The sequence below is a fragment of the Leucopleurus acutus genome (genome assembly GCF_964270905.1).
Source record: "Leucopleurus acutus genome assembly, chromosome: 3".
NCBI classification, from domain to species: domain Eukaryota; kingdom Metazoa; phylum Chordata; class Mammalia; order Artiodactyla; family Delphinidae; genus Leucopleurus; species Leucopleurus acutus.
In genome coordinates, this window is record NC_139145.1 from 101,142,098 (window position 1) to 101,156,442 (window position 14,345).

A 14,345-nucleotide genomic window follows, 5' to 3' on the forward strand; every position below is an offset into this window, starting at 1 on the left:
GTTAAGGAAAAGCTCCCTTGGCAATATGTGTTCTCACAGTGCCAACTTGGAGCCTATAAAACATTCGTGCTCCGAAAGCTGTTGCAGAGAGCAGACCCACACACACCCCAAAGGGGAGACCTCAGCAGGAGGTTGCTGCCCTGAAAGGGCCACTAAGACGCACACACCGCTTCTGGAAAGAATCTGCTCCAGCCCAGCTGCTGGACTCCCAGATTCCAGGTCTACACTCCTAAGTGCCACAGTGGGGCCCTTCCAGATGCCCCACAGAGCTAGAGGGCCCTCCCTGGAAACCCCTGTGACAGGGTCTGGAGTGAAGGGCAAACCGTAGCCAGATATAGCGGACCACAGGAGGAGCAAAGCCAGGGCTCGCAGCTGAATCCCCAGCTTTCTCTCCCAGAGCTGGGAAGAGGCTGACCCTCCAGTCACAGATGGGACGCAGAGGTGTCAGAGTGGCCCTCTCCATGCTGAACCCCCCCCACTGTCAGGGCTCCATCCTCTCCAGCCAGGCAAGTTCCCACCTGCAGATACTGAAGCAGGCAGCGCAGAGACTCAACCCCGAGGGACCGGGCCTGCTCCAGCCTCCTGGCCAGCTGCGTGCTGGCTGCCCACCACCTACAAGGTCACAATGGCTGCTGCCGGCACCGAAGTGCCCTGACACCCACCCCCCACTCTGTCCCATGCAGAGCCTGGCCTTCCGCATTTACAAAACCAAAGCAGCTACTTGCTTTTAGGAAATAAATCTAGCCAACTTGGTAATGGACCTTAAAAGTTTTCCCCCTCACCCCACCATTCTAATAATAATCAGAGTGGAAATTAATTGGAGGGTTCTCTTGCACTGATGACATCTGTCAAGCAACCAGACACGTGGGTTTTGCTAAATTCTTTTATTTTTTGTTTAAATTTTCACTTCAATTTTAATTCTTGAAGAACAGCCTCGACAACATATATCGCACTCATTATAAGAAGCAAAGGGTTATATCAAAAATTATTAGTATAGAATCACAGGAAATCTGGTTTGGAACCAGAAAAAAATACAAAACAGATATAGATACATAGACACAGGACAATTTTTTTAATAATTATTTGGAAAATGTTATTTTCCCCTAATTCTTGTTTCTTTTTTATGTGCATACGATGTTTAAATTTTACAAAAAAATGAAAATAAAGACTAGTATTTTACAAAATGAATAACAATGTGTGTGTGTGTGCGTGTGTGTGTGTTTCTACATAGGATTCGGTCCACTTCCATGTGTGTTGTTTTCTGTACAGAATATATCCACATCTGTCCACAATAAATCCTGGAAGGTCCGTTAGTCTCCTTCTGTTTTATTAAAATTTTCATGGTCCTCTCTTCCAAATTTTTTTCTTTTTCTCATCAGACACAAGGTCTTTTTCCTTTCCTTTCCAACGTGTCCACAGATCTGACACTAAAAAGAGTCTCTTTTTCTCCTGGTTTGCAGCTCGGGTTGCATTTCTGCACGGTGGGCTGCTCCTGTCGCCCTGGCCCTCCTCCCCGCTGCCCGACCCACCGCACCCTGCATCGGCCGCCTGGTGTCCCCGCGGCATTGGAGTCCACGGCCCCCCGCCGGTCCTGTGAGTCTCTAGGGGGTGGGGGCAGGTGGGAAGCGCCCAAGGTCTAGGAGCACTGGATAGACATGTAAGGCCAGTTGAAGCTGCTCCCAGACAGTAACATATCGCGGATGAGAGTTTCGATGGGGGTTTTACCTACCAAACGGACGAAGAAGAGCTGCTCGATGACCGAGGAGGATACGGTGCGCAGCGAGGGCAGTCGTAGTAGCAGTTTGCCGAAGCGGCTGGGCTGGTTAGGGTACTGGCTCCTCACGTACTCCTCCAGCGCGCACTGCGACTTCTCCTGCAGGCTCTCGATGTGGGCGGCGTCCGACAGGCCACAGGCATCTGCCCAAGCAGCCACCGGAAGGAGAGACAAGGGGAGGGGGCACACGGTTAGGTCAGCGGACAGCAAAGTCACAAACAGCAAGCCGTTCATTTTATTTTTTTTTTCTTTTAAGGAGCAAAGGGGAAAAAATAGAAATAGAAGGAAGAAGAAAAGAAATCCTCCCCGCCATGCCTCCCTACTCCTTCTTCACTATTTCCTTCCCCCGGCCCCCAACACAAATACAAACAAATCAAACTCCCACCAGGCCTGGGGAGCTGGAGAGACAGGCACACACTTGAAGAGGCAGCAACCTCTCCAGTCCCTTTGTTTCTCCTCTTTCACCTTTGGATTAAATAATGTACGATGCTGGAGCCATGTTTGCTGTACACAGCAACCTGTCCTCCACCTTCAGGGGAGCATCTTTTCCGTTGTGCTCATTAAAGGGAGGATTTCTGCCCCTTCTGCCCCTGGTTTTGGGGTATTCAGGAGCCCTGACTAAATATGCAGCCTGGAGGCAGTTCTAAAATGCTTCTTGGAGTCCCCCTCTCAAACCTAAATGACCCCAAGCAGAAACCTCAAGGAGAACCTAGATTGTATAGTGAATAGACACATGCGAGGGGGTAAGAAATCATAGGCTGGCAGGGCCTGGCATCAGATCAAGCTCCTGCTTTGGCAACAGAGGATTTGCGATCCACTCTCTATGCAAGCAAGAGCTCTGCAGCAAATCCTCAGCCAGGGTGAACACTTCTATCTGTGCCTTAGATCACGTAATTGAAAATTGGTCCCATCTCTGTAAGCTGTATGATAATCAGAAGGAATATGGCTCAGTTACTCCAGGCTGCAGAAAGGAGACAACTTCAGCGATCAGACACAAAGCTGGACTGGAGACAGCTGCTGTTTCTGCTTCAGAACTGGGAGGTGGGGAGTTGAGGGGGGATTTGGGGATATAGGCTTCCTGTGGCAGGACCTGTACCCAAGGAAACATCTCAAAACCTGTGTGTTTAATCTCACGTCAACCAAGGGCTCTTCTTGGTCTACTAAAAATATTTCAAGACAGCAGTTTATACTGTATCAACTAACTAGAGGCAAGCAAATGGAGGGGAAGGTGGAATCAGAGGAATGAAGTGAAGGCTTCCTCTCTTGGTTCAAACACCCATGTTGTTTCCTGTATTAATAATAAATATTTTAAAAACAGGAAGATCACAGAGGAGCCCTTAGCCAGTCAGGAGGTCGACTAGAGATCAAAGGCAGAGTTTGCTAATATATATAGATCTGGAAAGAAATTCATGCATGGCAATGCCCCCAAAAGGACACTGTATAATTGTGAATGGATAAGTGTGACCCTAAGAAGACACAGCAAATGATTCAAAGCGAAACCGGGGTCTGCTGAGTTTCTGAGCTTTATGTCTCTATTTCAAGAACTGGGATTTGTAAAGCATTCTAACACCTTCATCTACAAGGCTATGGCCTTGAGCAAAAATACAAATAAAACTAGTGATAATTCAGGAACTTCTGAGGCAGGTCTCCTTTGACCCCAGATCCAGATTGGGTTCCTCTCAGATGTCTAATTACTCTAGCCAGCCATTTGGGTGCAGTCACACTAGCCTGACCTGGGAAGGCAGTGAGATTTTATGGTTAGCAGGATGAGGGCAGGAACAGTTTGGGGCTTCGATGCTTAGAGAGGGGACCCTGAGGGTCTGCCCTTGGCTTTGCTTCCTAACCTGGTCCTGCTGAATGACCACCATGCAGACTCTTATTTACATATATCTTGTTTGACATGCATTCTCTGCCCCTTATGCCACAGGATACCTCTCAGCCTCAGAGAATGCAGTATGAAAGGGACCCACTGATACCCCAGCAGGTTTTTTTTTTTTAAAAAGACCCATACGGAGTCTCCTCAGGTTTGTAAAATATTTATCTGATATTTACACTTAGGGCCCCCAGGGTGCAAGGTCACTACCCTTCCCCCAGCTAGGCTACTCCAAGGGAGAGAAGCCCAGGAAAGGCATGCCTGGGCCCTGTGTTGGCTGCATCGAGTTCTTTCCTCCTCTGAAGGCAGAATGCCTGTAGCTGGGCCCCGCTGCAAAGTGCCAGCCGGCCAGCCCTGTAGCCTCCCTCGGGCAGGAGCCTTAATTTGGGCTTGGCTTCCCACTCTAGATATTCATTCCTACTTTGGATATTTCTGCAACAGAATTCCCCCAACTGTGGACTGACAGTATGAGCTCTCAGATCAATCGTCTGGTTGTGGTAGCGAAACTAGGTGAGCAGGGGGTGTGATGCAGTACATATTTACACTCCATGAGTTATACCCAGATAAGAAAAGGAGGCAGAATGTGCAAAACCCATGTCTCGCTTTGTATATGGTAGTGTCAATGTGGGAACCCTCAATATTTCTTCTACAGTATCTGGAAAAGAAATTATGTAAATAAATAACCATTACCGCTCAGGCCCTCCCAGCTTAGCCTTTGTAGTGCAGAGAATGTATTTCATGTTGTGCATTCAGAAGAGTTTAGTGTTCAGGAAATATAGATGTAATCAGCTGCCATAACTAGAAATCAAAGTTATTATTGTGCTGAAAATGGATTTCTTGTATTTATGTTAACTAGAAGGCTCCTTTCGGGGAAAGTCTCATTTATCTGAGAGAATATTGAGGTGTATGAATTAATGAATTTTTTAGAAAAAGTAAGTTCAGGTCATGACCTAGTCCTTGGATGCTGTCCAGAATATTAAGGATTAAACATACCATCCGGAGGCCAAATGTGAAAACCACCACAGGGAACCCCCGTGCCAGCTTCAAATACTTATCCGGAGTAAACCTCGTTGGACAATATGTCTAAAACTGTCTTTTCCATCATTCAAAGTTTGCTTAAAAGTTGGATGACTTTGAGAAGGCTTCCCATGAATTCCCTTCTGGCTAGCAATCAAAACAAGTTTAGTCAAAAGTAGAAATGTGTTGTATGGATAAGGGGGGTGAATTACTACTGACAGCTCTATTTCCACTTTCAGATATTCTTCTTGCAATTTTTCCAACAAAGTAATGTTATTGTTCACTTCTCGGCCTCCCTTACACCTTGAAGATTTGGTTTAAGAAATATCTTTGTGAAAACTTTTTTTTTAAAGGAACACTTTTCACAGGGACATTTTAGGATGGAAAGTTGAAAGGAAAGCATGAATAATTCCACAGTCTTCCTTACAGCCTGCACAGTCCTTGCCTCTCTCTGGGAAAGGGCAGGAGATCAGAAAAGTCAAGGGGGTTCAAAGAACCTTAGGGGGGGGGGACAAGGAAAAGGGAGGGAGACTTTTCTTGAGAAGACCTCTGTCCAGCTCCAAGTCACATTTCTGCTTCAAGACACCTCACTGGGTGAGATTTTAAAACCCCAGCTTCCCCGACACTGGCTTGCTTCCTGATTAATTTGGCTAAAGAGCTGGGTAGTGGAGAGCCAGACAGGCCCCAGGCCTGCCAGAGCTAAAGCAGCCGGGTCGCTGCTTCCCAGGCTCTTTGTCACTTTTGAAAAACACGTTTCCATCAAGAAGACTTATTAAGATAAAATGCATTCAAACACCGAGGAGGCTATTCAATAAATCTTCCATTTGTTTTAAGGTTCGCACTTTATCCTCTTGCAAAGAATAACTCCCTCTCCCACTAGCAGACCTGCATTTGCACTGAAAGTAAAAGGGGGGCAGTCCAAGTCCACAGCTCAGGCCACCCTGCATACAAATGAGATGCTCTTGTCTAAATAAATTATCTGCTGTTCAGATCGATATTAATACTACATTTGCTACATTACAATATTGTGCAAATTTAAGAGTCATTTTAATACAATGTAAATATGATTCTTCACGCATGAAAGCCAGGAAATATTGATAGATTATACCACTGCTTACTGTTCAATGAGGCCTTGGGAAAGGGGTTTTGCCATCTCTGTTCAAGAGTGGTTTTAATTTGGCCTTTGGAGGTCCTGCCTCTAGGATAGATTTATTAGGATGGTTTATTTGTTCTCTGAATGGAGGAATTAAAAACAATAGCGCCAATAATGGTGGTAAACCGGCAGCTAACCCTACTCACAGTGGGCAAGGCCCGAGACCCAGTTTGAGCAGCTCTGTTCCCCACCAGCGTCCTTTCTGGCTTTGTTTTTATTTCCCCCCATTACCTGCTGTCCTGGGTGTTTATATGTTTCCCTCTTGCAGGTTACAATAATAAAAGGGGGGCAGTGTTCTCAGAGGCTCGGACCAGAGCCTTCAAAGGCAACATTAATGCATTTTCCTGGAAGTTAATTTGAACCATCTATCATAAGAGAAATTGTTAACATGCATGTTACCACTGCCTACATTTAATTTGATATTTTTAAGGCACTCTGTTAAATTTCCAATGTTCGTGCGTTTTGCGTGGCTATGAGATTTATCTCTGGGGCGGGAATCCTCCCATACTTGCGGGTTCTACAGTATTGCTTTTGTTTTTCATCTTTCTTGATTAGATCGAATACGTTTTTTACGACCCTCAATAACCTCAGCAACTGCAAACATGAATGGTTTCCGATAAGGGAAAATCAGGATGCAATAAAGCGGGATTATTTATGATTTATTTGCCCGTATTCCTCTCTTTCTCCCTCTCTGTGTCTCACTGTGTCGGGAAAGTCAGCCAGGGAGCGTGCCACACAGAGGAGAAAGCCACATTCCCACGTTCTCTTCCTTCCCTCTCCTCCCCCAGAAACGCTGAGCTCCGGCACACACGCACACGCACATCGCACACACATGCACACCGCACACACGCGCAGCCAGACGGATCCACGGCACCGCCTCCCCGCCCCACCCCCCGCCAGCCACGCGCCCGCCGCCGCCGCCGCCGCCGCCGCCGCCGCAGCCGCGGCCCCGCGCGGGGCTCCAGGCCGCCAGGCCGGGCCACCTAGCCGCCCGCGCCCGCGCCGCCTCAGCTCCCGCACCGCGGCGCTCCAAAGATGGCAGCGGCGCCGCCGGCCGCTTCCCCGCGCGGGGGCCACAGGTCCCGGCCAGGCCGGAGGTCCGGCGAGGGCCCGGCCGCGGCGGGTGCAGCGGCGCGGCGCAGGAGGCCGGGCCCGAGCGGAGCGCGGCCTGCGGGCGCTCCCGGCGCGGCCTGCCCTCCCAGCGGCCGCAGCCTCACCTGACGTGAACAGCACGATGGCTTTGAGGCAGCTGTACTCGGCCGAGTCGACGTGCAACGCCTTGAGCTTCTCCACCTGCTCCTGGAAGATGCGGATGTGGTCCATGAAGGCCACGACGCGGTCGGCGGACATGGGCGAGGCGTGCAGGCCGGCGGCGGCCAGCAGCGGCGCCACGTGCAGCGGCATGGAGCACTGGGCTGCGTTGAGCACGAACAGCTCGCTCCAGGTCAGGCGTAGTAGGGACACCTGGTCGGTGATCTGCAGATCCGGGAAGAAGGGGATGTTGCGGGCCCACTCGACGGCGCTGAAGAGCAGGCGCGCGGCCAGCTCGCAGATGTTCTCGATGCCCATGATGTTGTTGGGCTGCATGCATTGGCTGCCGTAGCGCGACGTGGGGTAGGGCTCCGCGCGCAGCAGCAGCGAGATGTAGCCGGACAGGTAGCAGTGGCCGTTGAGGGGGTCCCCGTTGGTGAGTGCGTACTGGCCTGGATTGGGTTGAGTTGGAGGCATTCTTCCTCGCTGAACCGCTGACGAAAAGAAAGAGAGAAAAGAGGCAATGTGCATCCAGGGGGCTTGCGAACATCCCGTGCCGCAGCGCACCCGACACAATGCGGAGGTTCTTCCCGCAGCCACAAGCGCCCCGGAGCATCTCCTTTGGCGCTCGCTCTCACAGCCCATACCCGGAGGCAATCTGGGGTGAAGCCCTCCAGCTCCGCGGCTCGGTATGCCCAGCCGTCTCCTGCGCCCCTGGCCACCCCAGCCCTGCCAGAACTAGGCCTGAGTTACGGGCCCCCAGCCCGGTATGGCCAAGAAAATGCCACCCAGCCCCTCGACCACCAACAAGTCACACACAGATTAATGAAATCCCACTCACCCCTCCAGAAGGAACCAAATCAGGGTAAAACAAAAACAAAAACAGGCGAAACCAGAGAAAGGTGGTGGTTCTAGGCAAATGCCTAGCTGCCTCTTCATTTGCAAGCAAGCTGGTTTTGCTCAAAATGTTTCCATATTCTCTAAAAATGCTACGGAATTATCCTTAAAATAGATACAAGTTACATACCCTACTAACCACTTAACAACTTTTGAAGAGAAAACAAGTATCCTGCACCCCTCCCCTATCCCCTCCTCCCCATCGCCCCACACAAGGTTCTCACTGTTAAAAGCAACAAAAAATTGAAAAAAAATCAAGAAAAAAGTTGAACTTACAGTAGCCAAACATTATTGAAAAAAGTGGAAAATATAATTAATGTCTGTCCTGCGCGGTGCCACTGCAACCTGCAGCCAGCTTTTGCCCAGTGAATGCACGAGCTTGCAACTGCAAAAACACTGGATTCATTAACCATCTGAATGCAAAACGTAAGCATGCTTTGAGTTCTTAAAGCTGACCAAAGTTTTTTTTTTTTTTTAATGTGTATGTTTTACTTCAACAGTGCCAGCGTTTTAAATTGCCATGTAAACAAAGACAACTTTAGGAAAAGTTAGGGCTACTGAACTCTCCCCCCCCCAGCAAATTAATATAGATATGTCCATGTACACGTAGCTATCTTACTTCAGGTTATACACTATTTTCTTAAGTTTGCATTGATTCTAATTTTAATGCAAGCCCCAGTGCAATTTAAGCTCTTGAAACATTAATGGCTAGAATACTTTTTTCTAATTACAGTTTTGAACTTGGCAGTTATTTTTCAATTAAATGAGAGTACAATTCAAAGTTTTTTGTTTTGTTTTGTTTTTTGTTTTTCAGATGCCTATAAAATCTCCCTGGAGCTAGAAATGAAGTCGTCATATTTGCCTGCTCCTTGAGATCTGAAGGAATTCAATTTCTTTTCTTGTGGCATATAAAATATAATTTTAAAGTCAGTTACAAGAAGGAGTAATCTACATTCTACAAAATTGACTGGATCACTAATTTGACTATAAGACATCTTTAATGATTGTCAGGAGATAAACTTTAATTGTAAATGGCTAGATATATTTATAAGAAAAGTGCTGCATCTCTTGCCACATGAACATGAAGCATATCTAAATACAACATCAAAAGTTGTGTTAAAAGAAACCAAAGCCATACAACACAGGGATTAAATGATGTGGAAGCTCATGCCAGCTGCAGTCTATGCATTATAGCCAAATCAGAAGGATCGGTAAATGCCGCTGTAAATTGTAATTTGTATGCAGTATTTAAGCAGAGGGTGGAGTTTGGTGAAGAAATAAAACGAGTATCATGCTTTAAAAAAAAATGACACAACTATGAAAGCACGGTTCAGTCACAAACTTTCCTTTGAAAGTAGAGGGGTGAAAACAAGGCCACAGCTCTGGAGGAGGCGGCCCCAGCTCGGTGAAGAGGAGAGGGAACCAGTGAACAGGCCAGAAGCCCCCCTTCCCCCCTAATTAGACCTACAAGTGCAATAAATCTCACTCCTCTTTTTCCAAGCTAAGCTTCCAAAAGGATGATGCAGTAATGAATCTATGGTTCAGAGTACTCCAGTCTCCAGCCCTCCCCCATTTTAAATAAAGGGCATGAAGAGGTGGAGGGGAAAGTGGAATGAAAAAACACAGAAACAGTTTTCCGGGGGAAATAAGCACCCCTCCCCAAGTTCATGCCAGCCCAGCCCCAAGCATCCTCACGCACACGCGGGAAAGAGACACGCACCGAGCACATCCAAGACAGAGGGAGGGGATTTTAAGCCACAGCTCACGATCCCAGGGACAAAATCCTGAGCAGGCAGAGGGTGGGGTGGAGGAGCCGGGGAGAGGAGCGCAGGCCGGGAGGGGGAGGCAGCGGCAGCGAGCTGGGGTGGGGGGGGGGGCGGCTGGAGACGCCGGGGGAGGAAGGTAGCGGGGACAGGGGAAGCTGGGACGGGCCGGGACCGCAGGAACCCCAGCCCCATACAGCAGCCACCCCCGCGAGAGAGAAAGAAAGAGGGCCGGGGAGGCGGGCGAAGCTCAGGGAGAGAAGCACAGAATAAATATTCACCTTCCCGCCTCATGCCCACTTTGAGGCACTTCTTGAGGCGGCAGTATTGGCACTGGTTGCGGTGGTGCTGGTCGATGGGACAGTTCCTGTTGGCACGGCATGTGTAAGTTAAGTTCCTGCGGACGCTCCTCTTGAAGAAACTTTTGCAGCCCTCGCAGGTGAACTGGCCGTAGTGCTTGCCGCTCGACTTGTCCCCGCACACCACGCATTCGATGTGCTGCTGGCTCTGGCCCGAGCCGGGCGGTCCCTGGCCCTTGTCCCCTGCCGTGCCGGGGGTGGCGGGCGCTCCGGGCTGGCCCGGGGTCTGCGGCGTGTGCGGCGCGCCCGAGCCCGCCTGCTGCTGCTGCTCGCCGGCGCCGCCGCCGCCGCGGGCCGCCTGCGCTGCGGGGTTGGGGCCGCCGGGGTTGCCCCCGGCCACGTCGTCCTGCGGATCTCGCCAGCTGCTAACTACCATTGCCATATCTTTGGGCCCGGGGAGCGCTGGGGGGAGCCGAGCTGCTCGCCGAGGGCCGCGGGGCGCGCGGGCGCGCTGGGAGGGGAAGGGGAAGGGGAAGGGGGGAGGGGGAGGGGGCGGGGGGCCCGCCCGGCGCCCCGGGGTCGCGGGAGCCGAGCCCGAGCCGGGCACCAGCCGCTGCCTCCGCCGCCGCCGCCGCCGCTGCCGCCGCTACTGCCTCGGCCGCCCCGCTGCTGCTGCGCGCCCGCCCGCCCGGCTGGCGTTTTGTTGTGGTTCCTGCTGTTTTCTTTCTCTCTTTTTGCAGCCCCCCCAGGCTCTCAGGCTCCCCCCCCAACACCCCTGCTCCCCTCGCCCGCTCCCCCCGCGCTCCGATCCTGGGGGGGCCACGCTCTCCTTCCCCCCCCTCCCCACCCCCCCCCAGCGAGCAAGCTCCCTTCTCTCGCTTTTTTCTTCTTCACCAAGTTGCAAAATCAGAAATGGCACAGGCGGCAGCCGGTAGCGGCGCGGGGCGCAGCGCCGGGGGCGGCGGGCATGGGCCACGGCGCGCGCACACACTCACCCTCCGCCTTGCCCGCACCCCCGCGCACACACACACTCGCACACACACTCGCTCACCCGCGCCGGGCGCCCGCCCGCCCGCCCGCCGGCCACTGGGGCTACGCGCTGTGCGCCGGCAGAGCAGACATAGAGGAAGCCGGCGAGGGCGGCGGCGGAGGAGGAGGAGGAGGTCGAGGTTGCAGGCGCCTCTGGAGCCGCTGCCTCAGCTGCAGCAGCGAGCGCCGCTGGAGGAGCCGGGGCCCGGGCCGGAGTCCGAGCTGGAGTCGGGGCTGCAGCCGGAGCGCGAGCTCGGGTCGGGGCCGCCCGCGCCGCCGCCGCTGTCCCGGCGGGAGCCCTCGCTGGGCTCGGGATTGAGGGGAGCGCGGTGAGCCGAGCAGGGCGCGGGGCGAGGCTGCCGGCGGCGATCAGAGCGCGCTGGTGTCGGGGGGCCAGGTCCAGGGCCGGACGCAGCCAGCCATTCAGGAAGGCAGCGCTGGAGAGCGGGAGGCAGCCAGCGAGGAGGATCACACACTTTGCTCTTTTTGTTGTGCCGGTGGCGCCGGGCTCTCGCTGCCTTTTTCTTTCGGGAGGTGACGGAGGGGGAGAAAAACACGAGATAATTCACGCCGGCGACGAATTCACAGCGAAACAGAAAATATAAAAATCAGAAGAAAAAGAATTGCAAAAAAAAAAAAAAAGAAAGAAAGAAAAAAAAAACGAGAGAGACATCCAAAGTAGGTCGAATAAATAATCCTCTTCTTTTCCTCTTTCTTGCTCCTTCTTCTGCTTCTTCTGCTATAACACACAGAGCTAGTTAAAAAAACCCTGGAGATCGCCCAAAAATGTTCTTTTTTTAGTATTTTAAATAAGTGCTCTTCAGCCGGGAACCAACACCCTCCCTCCAAAAAAAATCATATATGTATAAAATAACGATAAGAAGAATACGAGGGGGTGCCTCCTCCTCCTCCTTTTTTTTTTTTTTTAAGTTTAGCCCTCACTCTTCTGCAGGAATGGAGTAAAAGGGACAAGGAGGAGGGAGAAAAAGGAGAGAAAGAAGAAGAATACGGGGGAAACAACTAATAGAATATGTAAGAAAAGAGAAAGGGGCGAGAGGAGAGGGGGGAGAGAAGAGAGAAAGAGAGAGATTGAGAGAGAGAGGCGGAGGAGAAAGGGAGAGAGAGAAGAGAGAGAGAGAGAGAAAGAGAGAGAGACCCCAAAATTGAATGCGTTTAAACGGGAGGACTCGCAGAGCAGTGTTTCCGAAAGGGGGATCTGCGCGAATGTCTGTATATAGTGAACTTTGACACTACTATTGAAACTGACACGTTTCTATGGAGATCGCTGCCTTATATGGAGCTCGTGTCAAGGAGCCAAGAGAAGGGCTGCTGGCAACTGATAATCAAAGGCGACTGACTGGTCAGAGCCCTGAATAGGGGGGAGAGAAAATGGGAGGCTAAGGTTAGCCAAGCCTCCCGAACGCCATTGGTTGGAGAGCCCCTCCCCCCTCCTCTTTTTCTTTCTTTCTTTTTTTTTTTTCCCCTCCCTCTTAGCTACCTACTTACGGGTTGGCGAGGGAAGGAGGAGAGAAAGTGAGGGGGGGGGGTGTGCTTCTGACAAGCGCAATTTACATTGAGATCGCCCTGCGCTGCTATTTACTCTGAGACCTGATTAGTATGGGTCGTCTATGGTCACACACACACACACACACACACACACACACACACACACGCACACCAGAGGGGGAAGGGATGGCGAGGGGAAGAATGCCTTGCAATGGGTAAAAAGAGAATTAGAAAGACATTATTTTGTTTTCTTCCGAAAAGTTTTTAGAATTATGTTTTATGAGCGTGAAGAGTGTCATTGAAAATGTTAGGAAAATTTTAAATGGGAATTAAACTCTCACCGTTTTAATGATTCGTGAAATATTTTGGGTTTGTATTGTTTTCTTCTTTCACACATAAGCACAATCCAAGAGTGGATTCTGCTCATTTTATATTCCTTTAAGAAACAAAGTAGGGACTCCCTGTGTTTTGGTCCAACGTATATTTTGGTTTTAAAATTAAGGGTTTAATTATGACAAAAATGCACTCCTGGAATTCGCAGCTACTGCCACAAAATCAATCCAAGCCAAAGGTTCCTCTCCATCCCAAAGATGATTTTTAAAATAAACTTTCCAGTCAATCCGATTTTTCCTTCTTCTCTCTTTCTTTTCTTTTCCCTTTTTGGTATCCTCAGGCTGTTCCAAGTTCCTATGAACTCTCCAGTAATTATTAATAAAATAGTAGTAAGTTCTCATATCGTTGGGGGCGGGGTGGTTAGTGCGGCCAAGTCCGAGTCCCAGGAAAAGAGGAAAGGGGTGAGGGAGAACGGAAGGAGATGGGAGATGGGGAGAGGAGGGGGGAGGGGAAGAGGAAGGCAGGAGGGAGAGGGAGGGGGAGGGGAGAGGGGAAGAGGGGGAGAGAGAGGGAGGGGGAGATAGGGAGAGAGAGAGGGGGAGGGGGGAGAGAGAGAGAGAGAGAGGAGAGAGGAGAGAGAGGAGAGGGGAGAGAGAGAGAGAGGAGAGAGGAGAGAGAGGAGAGGGGAGAGAGAGAGAGAAAGGAGAGAGGAGAGAGAGGAGAGGAGAGAGAGAGAGACAGAGAGAGAGGAAAGAAAGAAGAGAGAGAGAGAGAGAGAGAGAGAGAGAGAGAGAGAGAGACACCCCGATTCCCAAAGGCGATTGGTCGCCGGAGGAGGGGCCGGCGGGAGGAGCGGGTCCCGCCGCGAGGCCTGCAGGAATCGCTGGCTCCGGCTGCCACCTAGCGGACGGGAGCCGCGTCCTGGAGGCGCACAGTCGGGTCCCTCCTCCCCTCCCGGCAGGCAGCCTGTGCCTTTTCTCCAAACGAAGACAGCACTTTGAAAATTCTTTCAATGGATTTTTTTTCCTTGAAAGATCGTACTGGGGGAAAATGATACTTCTATTAGTTACATATTCTCCAATCGCACACTCGCACCCCCCTCGTTTTGAGATCGCTCCCCTAGGCAGGCTCAGGCGGGCGCGGAGCGGCGCGGAGTGACAAAGCCGCCGCTGCTGCCGCCGGGGGTGGGAGCTGCGCTTGCCCGCCCGCCCTTAGACTCGGGAGAGCGTAAAAGTTTGTCTCAGCTCCAGCACCCTGAGCCTCAACACGCCCTCAGGTAAAGGTGGGAGTAAATGGCCACGCTGTATTGACAGAGGTAGGGTTTGTTTTTTAATACACGTTCTCCCTTTAAATTTCACTAGGGAGGGGTTTGGGAAGCGCTGCGTGTTTGGGGTACGTTTTGCGCTTCCCGGTCTCTCCAGCCTACAAGTCTGGAGTCGGCGACCGCTTA

The 14,345-nt window shown here is 51.3% G+C and overlaps 1 protein-coding gene across 1 annotated transcript; it reads right to left on the reverse strand.

The window, feature by feature from the left end:
* Window positions 1-880: 880 nt before the first annotated feature.
* Window positions 881-10,590, reverse strand: NR2F1 (nuclear receptor subfamily 2 group F member 1). Its single transcript, XM_082835835.1, has 3 exons — window positions 10,010-10,590; window positions 7,035-7,562; window positions 881-1,917 (listed from the first exon to the last, which is right to left on the reverse strand). Exons 1-3 carry the CDS (start codon window positions 10,467-10,469, stop codon window positions 1,637-1,639), a joined length of 1,269 nt encoding a protein of 422 aa, XP_082691961.1. The 5' UTR covers window positions 10,470-10,590; the 3' UTR covers window positions 881-1,636.
* Window positions 10,591-14,345: the final 3,755 nt, after the last annotated feature.